A 16451-nucleotide genomic window follows, 5' to 3' on the forward strand; every position below is an offset into this window, starting at 1 on the left:
GTTTTGGTCTTTAAAAAATTGAACTCTAAAAGCATTTTGTAACTTTTTAGTAGGAGAGAAAACATATTGATGGCATGTAAGTTTTAACAATTGTGGGCAGAGGAAAGGATTGTGTTTGCTCATAGTAAGTAGCAAGGTGCACTGGAGAGATTGCTAGGCTGTGGCCACTAGAGGGTCATTTAATCTTCATGGACCTATTTTTTTCTCTTTTGAAAATGAAGAATTAGAATAAAAAGTTCTCAAAATTCCTTTTAACTCTAAAATCTTCTTTCTCATGTTTAAGTACTCTATTTTTTCATGTTTCATCCGTAGCACCAGGTACAATGACTGTATCAAGTAGATATTCAGTAAAAGCCGGTGAAATCAAACTGTTGTTATGCTACCTCAGCATTCTTCAACAAGACAGAACAGGGTACTGGGGCACCAAAACAGGATGTGTCACAAATGGGACACCTAGCAGGGGACGTAGGCTGTTTGATGAGGCAGTCATGAGTTTCATCTGAAGGGAGCACGTTCAGACTAATAGCTGAAATAGTGAGGGTGTCCAACGGTTGGACTGATCACAGGTCACTGTCTGGAAACTTGTTTATAGGAAAGAAGACTCTGGTGTATGGTTGTATATCCACTGGGGCTCAGTAGTTTGGCTCCAGTTCTTTGATCCAAGATGGCGGGGATTGGATAACAAAACAGACAACAGGCAAGACCTCATGTCAACAGAGGAATTGGGAAATTAGAGATTATTGCTGTAAAGTTTGGGCGGGGACACCTGGTTTAAAATTACCCTCGGACCTCATGCAAAGGAAAATAAGACACTGTTTCCTAGGTTGCTTAGGACTCTGCTTCACTGAGCAGTTCTTGGCTACAGAGCACGTGGAATATACTGTATTGTGGGGTGGACATGGAGGTAGTGTGGGAAGATACTAAAGCTATTTAAATATCTCCTCCTTCAAATACAAATTGATCTGGTGTTAGGACAGGACAAGGATGAGTCTGCAGCCTAAGCTGTAGGAGCCTGGACAGAGGAAACAGAGATAAAGATGGAGGACTGATGTTCTGTTGAAGTTCTCCACCATATATCATTGCTGTCACCACCTCCACCGTTAGCAATTTAGTTAAGAAAAAAGCAGTATCTTGAATGTAAAATTGAGCTTTTGATTTAAGATACTTAAAACCTGTCAATTGTAGAGCCTTTAAAAATCTTCACAATATATCTTGACAGTAAACTAAAATGGTCTGAGATAGCAGACTGACTAAACTGTATAGATGGATGGATGGATAGATAGATAGATAGATAGATAGATAGATAGATAGATAGATAGATAGATAGATAGATAGATAGAGTGACCGATCAATCATTTAGTCTGGCTTCTAAACCCTCACAATGTTACTTTATAGCTGGTTGGTGGGAGTGCGGTAGGGAGGTTGCAGAGGATCAGCACCTCCTGGAAAGGCTTATCTATTTAAAAGTGGCACCACGTGTTAACTATATCTCAGCCCTAGCCCTGAGGCAGTTTCAGAGGGTTTGTGCCAAGAACAGGGACATTATGTACAGAGCTGGTCTTAGGCTGGAAGAAATGGTAGCAAATAGAACATCCCAGACAGCTTTTCTCTCTTTTACTCTGATGATGTATCAGTCACTTCAGTATTTTATGTAAAGTTACAAAAATGCATATAAATCTTTGTCATCTTCTATTCTGCTAGAAAGTGAAGTAAAAAACTGCTTTTTAGCAATCTTAGTAGTTTTTGGAAAATATGTAAATTATTGAGGGAAATTCCTGGTGTTATCTTTTTTGTTTTTATTTTTGTTGAAGATTGATAGAGCTCTTTGGATGTGAATAGGATTATTTATAGCATAAAGACTTAAAAATCACTTTGGAATAGAAGTAATTGGCTTTCATGTTACTTTTTAAAGTACCCTGATATCCTAAGCATATCCTAACATAGGGGAAGGAGTCAGCCTGTTTTTATTTCCTTGTATATTGAGAATTTTTGTTTTGTATCTAACCCTTCTGTTGTGAATACCTGGAGTTGCTATCTGAAAAATCACCCAGTAGTAGGCAACAAAGTAGTGTTGCTGGCACCATACCAGTCGAGTAACACAGAGTACAATGGAGAAATCAGTCATCTTTCTGAACAGACTCCCTAGACGGAGGATATTTTCTATTGCAGGATTTTGCTGCCTTGTAAAATTTGCTCATGTAACACAAATAGTGTGCTTATTCTGATCAGTTTCACTTCATCAGTCCCTGTCTATTTTTATAATAGTAGTATCACAGTAACTAATAACATGGTAAATAACAAAGAAGAGTAAGGCATGTGGTATTCTCTACCCTCCCACACAACATAAAGATTTTGTTTTGTTTTTTTATTTCAGTCAAGCAATGTAAAAAGTTGAGACTAGAGAAGAAGCTACAACTCTGGTGCATTGCTTTGCCAGTTTTCCATTACATATCTCACAAATGAATGTGGAGTGCAGGGCTGTATATGTTGTACTTGGTACAAGTTTATGTAAAGCATAAAGGGAGTAGGGACTATATTTTTGTCAATAGTGGCTCCAGAGTTTTTTCATACAAGGAACTGATGAATAGTAATTTGGTTGGGGTGGAGGTTCTTGTTGACATACCACCCAAGATACTGCCATTTTTTAGAAATGTATTTATTTGGGGGGGAGGTAATTAGGTTATTTATTTATTTTTTTAAAAGGAGGCACTGGGATTGAATCCAGGACCTTGTGCACGCTAAGCACGCGCTCTACCACTGAGCTATACCCTCCCCCCAGTAATGCCATTTTTAAATGTTGATTTTGTATGCAAAATATGCTAACTTTTGCCTAGGTTACTGAATTCAGTAAATGCATGTTTCTAGGATGGACACGGTAATATGGTAAGTATTAATTGGCTGATTTCCTCTACTCAGTCTAAAAGCTTCCTTTTAATTGTATAGGCAAGTTATTTTGGCAAATATGTAAAATGGACTTAAAGATGAAAAAAGCATCCCTTAAGTTATTGGAAATCATATGTTATAAAATGAGATGTGTCTGATGGATTGAATTGTAGTGTCTAAATGCCTTTTAAAAACATTTTCTTTGTTCTTAATTAACACCATAATTTGGCAACTATTAATATTTCCCAATTATTAAATTTTGTTTTCTTCCAGGGGCCACATCATCTTAGTTCCGGAATTTAGTCTTCCTCTGGAGTACTACCTAATCCCCTTCCTTATCATAGTGGGCATCTGTCTCATCTTGATAGTCATTTTTATGGTAGGTAAATTAATTTTAAATACTTTTTAAAAAATAGTATGAATGGCTCTAAAACACGTTGTATTGAATGGGGGGGAGGGTATAGCTCAAGTGATAGAGTGCATGCTTAGCATGCATGAGGTTCTGGATTCAATCCCCAGTACCTCCTCTAAAACAAACAAACAAATAAACAAAAAAACCTAAAAAAAAATAGTATGAATGGCTCTAAAAGACATTGTATTGAGTGAAAGAAACCATACATCAAAGAGTACATATTGTATGAGTCCATTTATATGGCTGGTTCTGGAAAAGGCAAAGATAATCTGGGTAGGAAAAAAGTCAAAACAGTGATTGCTTCTAGGGGGCTAGGGAGGAGTGAATGATTCACTCAGAAGGGTATGAGGGAATTTCCTGGGGAGGGAGAGTCATGTTCTATATCTTGAGAGAGCTCTGGGCTGCAATGTCTGAATCACCAAATTGCATACTTAAATTTTGTGCATTTCATTGTAAGTAAAGTTAACCCAAAAAGGAAAAAAAAAAGAACTATAAAAAGTATTAAACTCTAAGTAATGAGTTTATATGCTGATGTATTTGGGGGGAAATATACTGATATTTGCAACTTACTTTGAAATGCATTGTATAAAATTAAGAGAAAAAAGATATATTGATGGGTAGATAGCAGGATGGATAAATATGTGATTAAAAAGTATAGTAAAATGCTGATTGTAGGATCTAGGTAGTGAGTATATGGGTTTTTATTGTAAAATTCTTACAACTTTTCTCTGTGTTTGAAAATTTTTATGTTAAAATGTAAATAAGGAATAGTTTGAGGGCTTGAGATTAAGGGAGAGTGACACATTGTTTCTCCAGAACAGTGGTTACCAAGGCATGGTCTCAGGACTCTTAGTGGATCTGCAAGGTCAAAATTACTTTAATACTGATATTAAGATATGATTTGCCTTTGTCACTCTCATTCCCTCAGGGTTTATAGTGGCGAGGCTACGTGGTGTGTGATATCAAAACAAATTGAAGGCAGAAGCAGATATGAGAATCTCTCTGTTTCTGTTAAGATAAATTTTAAAAGAGATTTACAAAGATATAAAACAATTCCACTATTGTCTCTAACTTTTTTATTTTCAAAAAGTATTTATATTAACATCTAATGAGTTTATTATTGTACTGAATTCATAGATTAATTTAAAGATTAAACACTGTCTTTGAAATGTTCAATCTTCCTATGATGCTGTGGTATTTCTTTTAATTTATTTAGGCCTTTCGTATCCATCAGCTTAATAATCTTTTTTTCTGTAAACATTTTGCATCTCTTTTGTTAGACTTTTTTGGAATTGCATTTTCTAATTGGTTATTATTAAGGTATAAAAACATTATTGATTTTTTAAAATAAACTTTTAATTTTGGAATAATGTTAAGATTTACAGAAAAGTTGCAAAGAAAAGAGTTCCTGTACATTCCTCATTTAGTTTCCCCTATTGTTAACATTTTACTTTACCATGGTACACTTGTCAAAACTGAGAAATGGACATTGGTACATTACTGTTAGTAACTCTAGATTTTGTATAGATTTTACCAGTTTTTCCTTTAATGTTTCCTTTCTGTCCCAAGACCCAGCCCAGGTTACCACACTGTTTTTAATTGTCATGTATTCCCAGTCTCCTCTGATCTATGACAGTTTCTTAGTCTCTCCCCATTTTTCATGACCTTGGCAGTCTTGAGGATCCTGGCGAGGTATCCCATAGAATGTCCCTTAATCTGACACTTTTCTTACAGTTAGACTGGGTTATAGGATTTTAAAAAGAGTATTACTGAAGTGAAGTGTCCTTCTCATCATATCCTGTCAGGGGCTATATGATATCTGCACAATGTCAATGATAATATTAACCTTCATCCCTTGGTTGAGGTAATGATTGCCAGGTTTCTCCACCATGAAGTTAATGTTTTTCTCTTTCTCTTTTCTCTTCTTTCTTTGGAACTGAGGTGTGCCCTAAAGGTGGGGAGGGCCAGGAATTAAGCTCCACTTACTGGAAGGAGGAAGTATCTGTATATATTATTTGGAATTCTTTTGTAAGAAATATTTATTTCTTCTTGGCATTTATTTATTTATTTATTCAATCATTTATTTATATTGGTTTGTACTCTGTATATTTATTTTATACTTTGGGTAATAATCCAGTACTACGCTATATATTTTTGTTGTTTAAATTGTTCGAGCTTTGGCTTTGGGAGCTCTGTTAGCCTGGGTCTTGCATCCCTTCAATTCGACCCATCCTTTTGTTTTGTAAGTACTTCTTCAGTGTTTGGTACCATAAGAAGCTCCAGGCTCATCTTTTGTTTTTCTTGCCTCAGCCCTAGAATAAGATATTTCTCAAAGGAGCCCTGGTTTTTTTAAATTGCAGAGTAGTATTTAGTAACCAACATTTGGATACTGGACATTATTGATTTTTGTATATTAATCTTGTCTCTGCAAACTTGCTGAATTCTCCTATTCTAGTTATTTGAATTTGTTGATTCTCTTGGGTTTTCAGTGTAGAAGCAAAGAAGTATACAAGGGTAGAACAACAAACCTTGGCAAGCCAAAAGTAAATTACCCTTAAATTAATAAAGATTATTGACTAAAAACTTAAAGTGAACATCATTAAATGGTGAATTATTAGAAACCTTCCCTTGAAGGTCAGGAACAAAAAAGAGAATGCCTGTTTAAAATTGTGCTATATTTTCTGGTAAAACAAGAAAAAAAAGTGTAAGGATTAGAAAAAAAGGAAACAAATTTTTATTTGCTTTTTTCTTTTTAAATAATGAATGGTGCTGAATTATATATATGTTTTTCTATCTGTTGTAATAATCATTACTTTTTCTCCTACTCTGTTCTTATGTTGGATTAATTTGTTTTGTAAATTAAAAAAATCTTTGTATTTTTGGTATAAAATTTATTTGATTATGATGTATAAATTATGTCTTTGCATGATGGGTTATTAAGATTTCTAATATGGGTCAGCCAGTTTTACACTTGGACAAAGGTGCAAAAATCCTAAATAAAATATTAGCAATCTGAATGTCCAGGTAAGGGGAAATTTTAGTTTTATGGAGCTAGAATAATTTTGACATCAAGTCAGTCTTCTTGAGCACTGTTGGTAGGGATGTTAAGTGAAGCAGCCAGTATAGAAAACAGTATAGCAGTTCTTCAAAAAAAAAAAAAAAAAAGACATTAATTTACCATATGATCAGGCAATAGCACTTCTGGGTATACCCAAAAGAATTGAAAGCAGAGAGTAGGCAGGTATTTGTACACTTACGTTCATAACAGCATTATTTGCAGTAGTCAAAGGTGGAAGCAACTCAGTTGTCCGTTGATGGATGAATAGATAAACAAAATGTGATATATATATGCAATGGAATATTATGTAGCCTTAAAAAGAAAGAAAATTCTGGCACATGCTACAACATGGATGAACTTTGAAGACATTGTGCTAAGGGTAATTGGTCAGTCACCAAAGGCCAAATACTGTATGATTCTATTTATATGTGGTACATAGAGTAGTCAGATTCAGAGACAGAAAGTAGAATAGTGGTTGCTAGGGGCTGTAGGGAGGGGAGGTTGCAGGATTACTGTTTAATGGGTACAGAGTTTCAGTTCTGGGAGATGAAAAGAATTTGGTGGATGGATGTTGGTGATGGTAGCACAACAGTGTGAATGTACTTGATGCCACAGAACTGTGTATTTAAAAAGTGGTTAAGATAGAAAATTTTGTTATGTGTATTTTACCATAGTTTAAATAATTAGACAAGATAAAACTAGCCCCATAAAATTAAAGCTTTCTCTTATTTTCTGTTTTCTAAAAGAGTTTTTTAAAAATAAAATCAAAATTATCCTTTACTTGAATTTTTGGTGAAGGTTGTCTATAAAATCAGCTGGGTCTGCTGACCTTTTTCATAATTGCTTGGACATATTTTGTCTACTTCTTCGAACTGAATTATATTTCTAGGAAATTGTCTGTTTTGTCTGTTTTCAAGTATTGTTGTATAAAGTGACTTATGATATTTACATACTCATATAACAATTTAAAGAGACTTTCATTCCACATATGTGGAATGAGTTCTGTTTATTCATATCCATCTGTGCCTTGCACAGTGTTGTCAGAAGTTTGTCTTGAAAGAAGTGGACTTTGAGATTTTCTTTTTTTTCTTTCATTCAACAAATACTTATTCTGCACCCGTGATAAACCTAGGCATTGCTCTAGGGTGTGAAGTTTCCTCTGAGGAAAATAGGTAAAAATTCCTGATATCAAGCAGCTTAAATTCCCATGGGACTTATATTCTAACGTCTTTACTTTTTTAATCTGTCTCATGAATTTTTTCTCTTAGCATTATTTTCTTTCTTCTATTTTGTTTGGATACGTTGCTTTTCTTTTTCTAGCTTGATCAGCTGAATACTTACTCTTTTTTTTTTCTTTCTAGTTTATGCCTTTGGGTTATAAATTTCTCTTTCACAGTCGCTTTAGTTGTATATAATTCATTACTTTTGATAAGGAATATTTTTATTTTTATTTGGTTTAAATAAAAAAAAATTTTTTTTCACTGTTATATAGGACATTTCTTTACCACTCTTGACGTTTCCATCCATGTGAATGGGGAAGTCAATTACTAATACTCCTTTGCCCTTCCCTGCGCTTTTACTCATTTGGTCTTGGAGGCAATGAAGTATCTTACCTGTGCGGTACATTTGGGAAGAATAAATTAGGGCATGCTTGGCTTAGCTTTACCTTTCTCTTGGGACCAGCCTGTCTTCATCTCCTCCAGGACTGGTTCTGCTGTGAAGGGAAGGCCTGCTCCATTCTGGAGTTGTCTTTGTCTGTACGTGGGTGGGTGAGGCAATCTAATTCTGTGGTTTAGGAAAAGATTCTCTTTCTCCACTGAGTTAGGTACTCCACCTGTCTCCATCTGCCATTTGTGATCTTATTTCTCAAGTTATTTAGAATCCTGGTGGCAAAGAGGCATGGTGATTGTGGTTAAATTTTGAAAACATTCCCCATGTGTGTGAAAAGAATTGTGGAATGCAGAGGTTTATATATATGTCCATTAGTTTGAGCTTGTGTATTTGTTTTGTCCAATTTTTTTTAAAGGCAGCTTTATTGAGGTATAATTCACATAATGCAAAACTGACCCATTTAAATTATATAACTTAGTGGTTTTTAGTATATTCACAGAAATGTGCAATCATTGCAATTGTCTATAGTTTTTTGTTCTCTTCTGTTTTCTAAATCAGTGCTAGGCAGCAGAATGATATTTCTTGTAATTTAAAATTTTCTGGTAGCCAAATTTGAAAAGGTAAAAAGAAACAGGTGAAATTAACTTAAAGACTATATTTATTTAACCTAATAATCTAAAATGTATTTCAACATTCAGTTAATATAAATATAAAATATGTTTTCCATTCTTTTTGTACTAAATCGTTGCAATCTAGTGTGTACTTTATACTTTTACAGCAAATCTCAATTGAGACTAGCCACATTTCAAGTGCACATATATGTATAGTGACTACCGTATTGGGTATCATAGGTCTGTAGTCTTTACATTTTTTTTTATTGAATTATAGTTAGTTTACAGTGTTGTGTACAGCACAATTTTTCAGTCATACATGAATATACATATATTCATTTTCATATTCTTTTTCACCGTGAGCTACAACAAGATATTGAATATGTTTCCCTGTGCTATACAGTATAAACTTCTTTATCTATTTTATATATACCTGTCAGTATCTGCAGATCTTGAACTCCCAGTTTATCCCGTCCCATGTCCCTCCCCCATGGCAACCACAAGTTTGTATTCTATGTCTGTGAGTCTGTTTCTGTTTTATATATAAGTTCATTTGTCTTTTTTTTTAAAATTCCACATATGACTGATATCATATGGTATTTTTCTTTCTCTTTCTGGCTTACTTCAGTTAGAATGACATTCTTCAGGAACATCCATGTTGCTGCAAATGGCATTATGTTGTCATTTTATGGCTGAATAGTATTCCATTATATAAATATACCACAACTTCTTTATCCAGTCATCTGTCAGTGCACATTTAGGTATTTCCATGTCTTGGCTATTGTAAATAATGCTGCTATGAACATTGGGGTGCAGGTGTCTTTTTGAATTAGTGTTCCTTCTGGCTATATGCCCAGGAGTGGGATGGCTGGATCATATGATAAATCTGTTTTTAGTCTTTTGAGGAATCTCCATACTGTTTTCCACAATGGCTTCACCAAACTGCATTCCTATCAACAGTGTAGGGGGTTTCCCTTTTCTCCACACCCTCTCCAGCATTTATCATTTGTGGACTTTAGAATGATGGCCATTATGACTGGTGTGAGGTGATACCTCATTGTAGTTTTGATTTGCATTTCTATGATAGTGATATTGAGCAATTTTTCATATGCCTATTGGTCATTCATATGTCTTCATTGGATAATTGCTTGTTTAGGTCTTCTGCCCATTTTTGGATTGGGTTGTTTGTTTTTTTCTTATTAAGTCATACGAGCTGTTTATATATACTTTTTTTTTTGGTCTGCCTGAGCTAGAAATTACTGAGCTTGTGATCTTGTGTATTTCTCACATAATTTTGTCATTTTCTGGGTGAAGTGTCCTTTTTAACATTGTGATAAATATCTCCTAATGATGATTTTTGTCTTATATCCTATTTTACTTGATATATCAGCTTTTGCTTAGTATTGTCATGGTATATCTTTATCCATCCCTGTATTTTTTAACCTTTATTTTTATCTTAATGTGTCATTAAGTTTTAATCTTGTATCTTGTAAATTGCATATGGTTGGAATTTTTTAGTTACCCAACATGATACACTCTGTTAAAAAAAAAACTGGTGAATTTAGTCCATTTACATTTTTTGTGATTTGGACTAATTTCTGTTGTTTACTCTTTTTTTTTCTTTAACTATGCAGATTTGGATTACTCAACTTTTTTTCTCTTTCTCTCCACCTCTCTCTCCTACTAGTTTGAAAGCTTACATTGTATTGTTGTTATCCTTAAATTTTTAAAATAAACATTTATTGAAGTATGATTAACATATTAACAAACTGCACATATTTAAATTGTACAATTTAGTTAAGTTTTGACATATATATATATATATATAGATATATATATATATATACACACACACATACACACATACACACACATATACACACATCTTTCAAACCACCACCACAATCAAGATAATGAAATATTGATCAGCTCAAAAAGTTTCCTCATGCTCTATGGTAATCTATCCCTTTCACCCCTTCCAAATTTCTTCTTCATGTACCTCTCCCCCTCCCCAACATCCCTAGGTAACCACAGATCTGCTTTTAGTCATATAGATTAGTTTGCGTTTTCTACAACTTTATATACAGGGAATCATAAACTATGTACTCTTTTGTGTCTGCCTTCTTTCTCTCAGAAGAATTATTTTGAGATTCATATATGTTATTGAGTATGTTGATATTCATTACTTTTTATTGTCAAGTTGTATTCCACTGTATGACTATACCACAGTTTTGTTTATCCATTTACCTTGTTGATGAAATTTGGCTTGTTTCTAGTTTTTGGCTATTACAGATAAAGCTGACATAGACTTTTTGTGTATAAGCTGTTATATAGACTTATGCTTTCATTTCTATTGAGTAAATATAAGTAGGAGTGGTATGATTAGGTCATTTGGTTTATATGTATTTGAATTTATAAGAAACCACCAAACTACTTTTCAAAGTGGTTGTACCATTTTACAGTCCTTTCAGTAGTGTATCAGAGTGCCAGTTCCTCTACTTCCATGCCGACACTCGGTATAGTCAGTCTTTTTCATTTTAATCATTCTAATAGGTATATAATGGTATTTGTGATTTGAATTTTAATTTTCCTCTTGACTATATTAAGCACCTCTTCAACTACTTACTTGCCATCTGCTTATCTTCAGTAGCAAAATGTTTATTCATATATTTTGTCCATTTTTTTTCTGTTGGCTGCTTGTTTTCTTATTAAGTTTTGAATTGTTCATATATTTTGGATAGAAATCCCTTATGAGATATGCAATTTATAAGTATTTTCTCCCAGTCTGTGGCTTGTCTTTCATCTTTTAACAGTGTCTTTTGAGGACAGAAGTCCTTAACAATGATGGAGTCAAATTTGTCAAAATTTTCTTTTATGGTGTTGCTTTTAGTATTTGGTTCTGGCCCCATGGACTTCATTTTTATTTTTGCGAGCATAGTAATTAGTAGTTCAAAATATTTTGTCTATTTTATCTGGTGTTTCTGAATATTTATAGTACAGCTGTGCTATATTAGTTCTGCCCATTTTGCTGCTAGAACCACTGCAAGTGCAATGACTAATAGTTGTTTGAAAATTTTATTAGTTTGTAACTTAGAAAAATTCCAACCCTCTCATTCTTGATCCAGTGGTCTTTGTAACCTAAAGCCTACCATTTGTATTTTCACAAACAAACTGTTATATGTTATTTATAATGTTTCTGTCAGAGTAAATTAAAGATAATTTAGGTCAATAAATAAAAATTCTAGGATAATTTATGGGGTAACTAATCACTAATGATAACTTATCATTAACATTTTAATTAATAATATTGTGATTAGAATTTAAATAAATTGAATTGATTTATAGCAGCTATCTAGAAACTTAAAAGACATTTATTATTTTAATGGCCATTTTCCATTTGCATATTGAATATCTGATTCCCTTTTTTTTCTCTTTTATATTTAGATCACAAAATTTGTCCAGGATAGACATAGAGCTAGAAGAAACAGACTTCGTAAAGATCAACTTAAGAAACTCCCTGTCCATAAATTCAAGAAAGGTAAGTGAATATTTTTATTTGCTAAGTAACCACCCTTAGTTTATTGAAAAATACATGGTGATCATATTCTAATGCTACCTTCTAAGTCCTTACCATACTGCTTTTTCCTAACACTCAGTTAATAGTGAATGAATGAATGTGGGAGATGGTCTTTTCCTTTGGTATACCTTGGTGGAGGCAAGAAGAGGGTACTTGGTCTTCAAAGATTGAAAAATCATTGTGAAACTGACCAAAATGTGTTTTATTATCACTACATGCCGGAAGTTGTAAACATCAGTGGATAAAAGACTTCTCTGCACCAGGGTGGTCTGTCTGCTCCCACTGAGCTTCCTTCCACTCTCTCTCCCACCATACGCCACTGTATTAACATTGCATTAACTAAACACATTGTTTATAGTGTTGTGTTAACTGAACACTATAGGTAGCTATTATGTGTCAGTATATTTTAGGTGAATCATCTCATTTAACTTTCATATTTTTATGAAATGGGTACTACAATGGGTATTTTATAGGTGAAGAAATAGAGGGTCAGGTCAAAAAGGCAAAATATTTAACGTCACACTGCCAGTACTGACAGAGCTGGAGAGGGGCATGGGTCTAAAATTCTAGCAAATGTGGTTTCCCCTACCTATGCTTTAGTGAGCTTTTAGTGCAGGTGCATGCTTGTTAAATCTTTTGGGCCAGTTCCCAGCCTTTTCGATTTCATATACCAGTAAAAATGTTCTGTTTTTTTTAATTGAAGTATAGTTAATTTACAGTGAGTGTTTCTGCTATACAGCAAAGTGATTCAGTTATACATATACATATATTACTTTTCATATTCTTTTCCATTATAGTTTATTACAGGATGTTTACTATAGTTCCCTGTGCGATACAGTAGGACTTTGTTGTTTATTTATTTTATGTATAGTTTTTATCTGGTAATCCCAAACTCCTAATTTATCCCTCCCCTGACCTGTTTCCCTTTGGTAATCATGAGTTTGTTTTCTGTGTCTGTAAGTATAGCATTAAAACTTAATTCCATCAAATATACTTCAATTAAAAAAAACTTAGTTCTGCAAAATTTTTATTTTTCCAAGTAACAAACTGTTTAAAAAAACGTAACATTTATAATAACCATTATTTTATGAAAAATGTAAAATTTAACAACAAAAAATAGGTTAACTCACATGTTAAAAGAAATAAATAGTGACATAAAAATGCAGTGCACTGTCATCATGCAGTGTGGATTAAGTAAAAGTTATTTATAGACCAATTTGAGGACTGGCTTTAGGAATCACTTTTTTAAACTCCATTTTGTGTGTTTGTTTTTGTGTTTCCTAAAACCAGGAAAAAAATGTTAAAAAAAAAAAAGTAATGTTGATATTGTGCTGGGCTAAAAGGGGCATGCATAGTTTGCTTTTGTTCTGAGTAAGATGAGTAGCCATTGTAGGATTTTGAGCAGAGAAAAGATCAGATCTAAATGAAAAGTTAGGCTACTGCAGTAACCCAAGTGAGAGATGAATGTGGCTTGGACTAGAGTGGTAGCAGTAGAGGAGGTGAAGAAATCTTAAATTCTAGATATATTTGCAAGATGGAATGTACTGGATTTATTGATGGACTAGATGTGGGGAGAGGAAACAAGGATGAGTCCAGATTTTTTTGTTTCAGCAACTGGCAGGATAGCATTGCCTTAAATGGAAATAAGGATGTTTAATAAATGGTGGAGCAGGTTTTAGGAGAAAATTTGGGAAATCAGTTTTGGATATGCTGAATTTCAGATGTCTGCTAGACATTTAAATGAGTCTGGAGTTCAAGAGAGGGGTCTGCACTGGGAGCATAAGTATAAAGATGTATTTAAATCACGAGACTGGATTAGATTACCAAGAGAATGAGTATAAATGGATGGAAGAATACCAAAGACATGGGGACATACCAGCATTAAGGAAGAAGAGGAATCAGCAGTGGAAACTGAGAAGGAGTGACCAGTTATATAGGGGAAAATCAGAAGAGAGTAGTTTACAGAAAACAAGTGATGCAAATCTCTAAGGAGCAAGGAGGGCTCACCTGTGTCAAACGCTCCTGAGAGCTATGTAAGATGACAATTGACTATTAGAGGTTATTGACTGTCTTAATGAGCAGTTTCAACAAAATGGTCAAGCCAAAAACCCAATTGCGGTGGGCTTGAGAATGGAAGGAGAGGGATAGCAACTTAAGACAACTTTTCCAAGAACTCTAACTACAAAGGGGAGCAAAGAAATGGTGCAGTAGCTGGTAGGGGAAGTTTGGCTAAGAAATAACAGCCTATTTGCTGAAGGAAATTGGTGATGTAGGTGATAGGTGGGAGAATTGCTGTAATAATATTTTTGAGAAGGCAAGAAGGCATGGGATCTGGTGTACAAATAGGTGGGTTGGCCTTAGATAGTAGCATGGAGCGCTGAGCTAAGGGAAGATAGAATCTGTGGGTGCAAAATCCTGGTAGTGGTTATGGTGGTGAGCCTGTAGAAGTGTTCTTTACTTCATTTTCTCAGTGAAGTAGGAAACACCATCATCTACTGAAAGTTGAGGATAAGAGAGGAGATGCTCTAGTTTTAAAAACAGAAAGTTATAAAATATTATTCTAAGAGAGCAGATGGGCAAATGGACTAGGGAAATATAATATGATTTCCTGGGGGCCTGAACCCTTTCAGGTTCAAAGTTATGAACCAACAGCACAACTGTGTGTTTTTCTCTAGCCATGTTTATCTGTTTGGAGTGGTGTTTATCTTTACCATTTAAGACATAGAACATCACTAGCATTGCAGAAACTACTGTGTCCCCTTCTAGTTTGTAATCCTTTCCTCCCCACTGGAAGTAATCACTGTGCTGGTTTATGATAATCATTTCATTGCCTTTCTTTTAAGTTTTATCACTTATGTATACATTCCAAAACAATATGATTTAATTTTTCCCATTTTTTAAGGTGTATTTTTTGGTCTTACCCTTTTTATTAACATTTTTTGGTGAAATTAACCTTTATTGCATGTATATGTAGTTCATTCACTTCCGTTCCATTTTATAAATATTTATCCATTTTACTATTGATAGAAATTTGAGTTTTTGTTTTATTTTTTTATTTTTTTACTGAAGTATAATTGATGTATAGTGTTTTGTTTTCCCAGTTTAGGGCCATTACAGACTATGCTTTTAGGAACATTCTTGTACATATATCTGATGTATATGAACATGAATTTCTTTAGAGTATTCTTCTCTAGAAGTAGGTTATTGGTGGCTCGTAGGATATACCTACCTTCAGTTTTATTGGACAATGCCAAGTCTTTTTCAAAGTGATGATAGTACCGGTTTATATGCCCATCAATAGTGTATAGGAGTTCCTGTTGTCCCACATATGAACCAATATTTTGTACTGATTGACTTTTAATTTAGCCAATCCAATGGGTTTATAAAGATAACTCGCAGTGGTTTTAATTTATGTTTCCCTCCGTGTCAGTGAGGTTAAGTGCCTGTTTATAGATTTATTTACTAGTTAGATTTTCTCTTTGATGAAGCACTTTTCATGTCATTTTCCTGTTGGGTTGTCCTCCCCACTTTTCACATGTAAGAGAAATTCTTTGTATGTTCTTGCAACCTCGTCCTGGAGTTGTGGTGTGTGTTGAATCAGTTCTCCACTGATTTTGTGTGTCTTAACTGTATTCTAGTTTATGACTTATTTTTTCATATGACTAAAGTTCTTTTATGATAGTGTTTTTAAACATGTGTATGGCATGTTTTAAAACAACTTCTTCCATACTCTAAGATCTAAGATACTGTGTTATCTTCTGAAAGCTTTATAGTTTTGCCTTTCATATTTGTGTGTTTAGTCTACTTAAACTGATCCTGTAAAGTAGGGGGCCCAGTATAAGTTGTTGCCAATTTGATATTTTATATAAGGATATCCAGTGTCCCAGAGCTAATTATTAAAAATACACTGTTGGCAGTGTCAGTTCACTTCTAACATAACAAAGTGTCCACGTATGTGTGAATTTGTTTCTGGACTTCTGTTGGTCTTACTGTTTATCCTTACAGGGATATCATTCTATCTCAGTTACTATCTAGGTTTATGGTAAGTCTTGATATCTGATAGAGTTAGTCCTCCCACCTTGCTCCTCTTCAACAATTTTTAGCTATTCTTGACACTTTGTATTTCCATGTCAATTTAAAATCAACTTGTCAAGGCCACCCTGCCTCCAAACATACACATACAATTATTGTATTTTTTGTAGTAAACTATCCATAACATAAAATGTGCCATTTTAACAATTTTTAAATGAAAAGTTCAGTGACATTTCCTGTATTCACCTTGTTGTGCAGTCATCACCA

The 16451-nt window shown here is 34.0% G+C and overlaps 1 protein-coding gene across 3 annotated transcripts in view; it reads left to right on the forward strand.

The window, feature by feature from the left end:
* Window positions 1-16451, forward strand: part of RNF13 (ring finger protein 13) — a 115861-nt gene that overhangs the window by 80214 nt on the left and 19196 nt on the right. For all 3 annotated transcript variants that reach the window (XM_010980552.3, XM_031449177.2, XM_010980551.3), the window contains exons 7-8: window positions 3157-3262; window positions 12020-12113. In XM_010980552.3, the coding sequence (XP_010978854.1) occupies window positions 3157-3262; window positions 12020-12113 (200 nt within the window). The remainder of the gene's footprint in view (window positions 1-3156; window positions 3263-12019; window positions 12114-16451) is intronic.

This window comes from Camelus dromedarius, chromosome 2, assembly GCF_036321535.1.
Source record: "Camelus dromedarius isolate mCamDro1 chromosome 2, mCamDro1.pat, whole genome shotgun sequence".
NCBI classification, from domain to species: Eukaryota; Metazoa; Chordata; class Mammalia; order Artiodactyla; family Camelidae; genus Camelus; species Camelus dromedarius.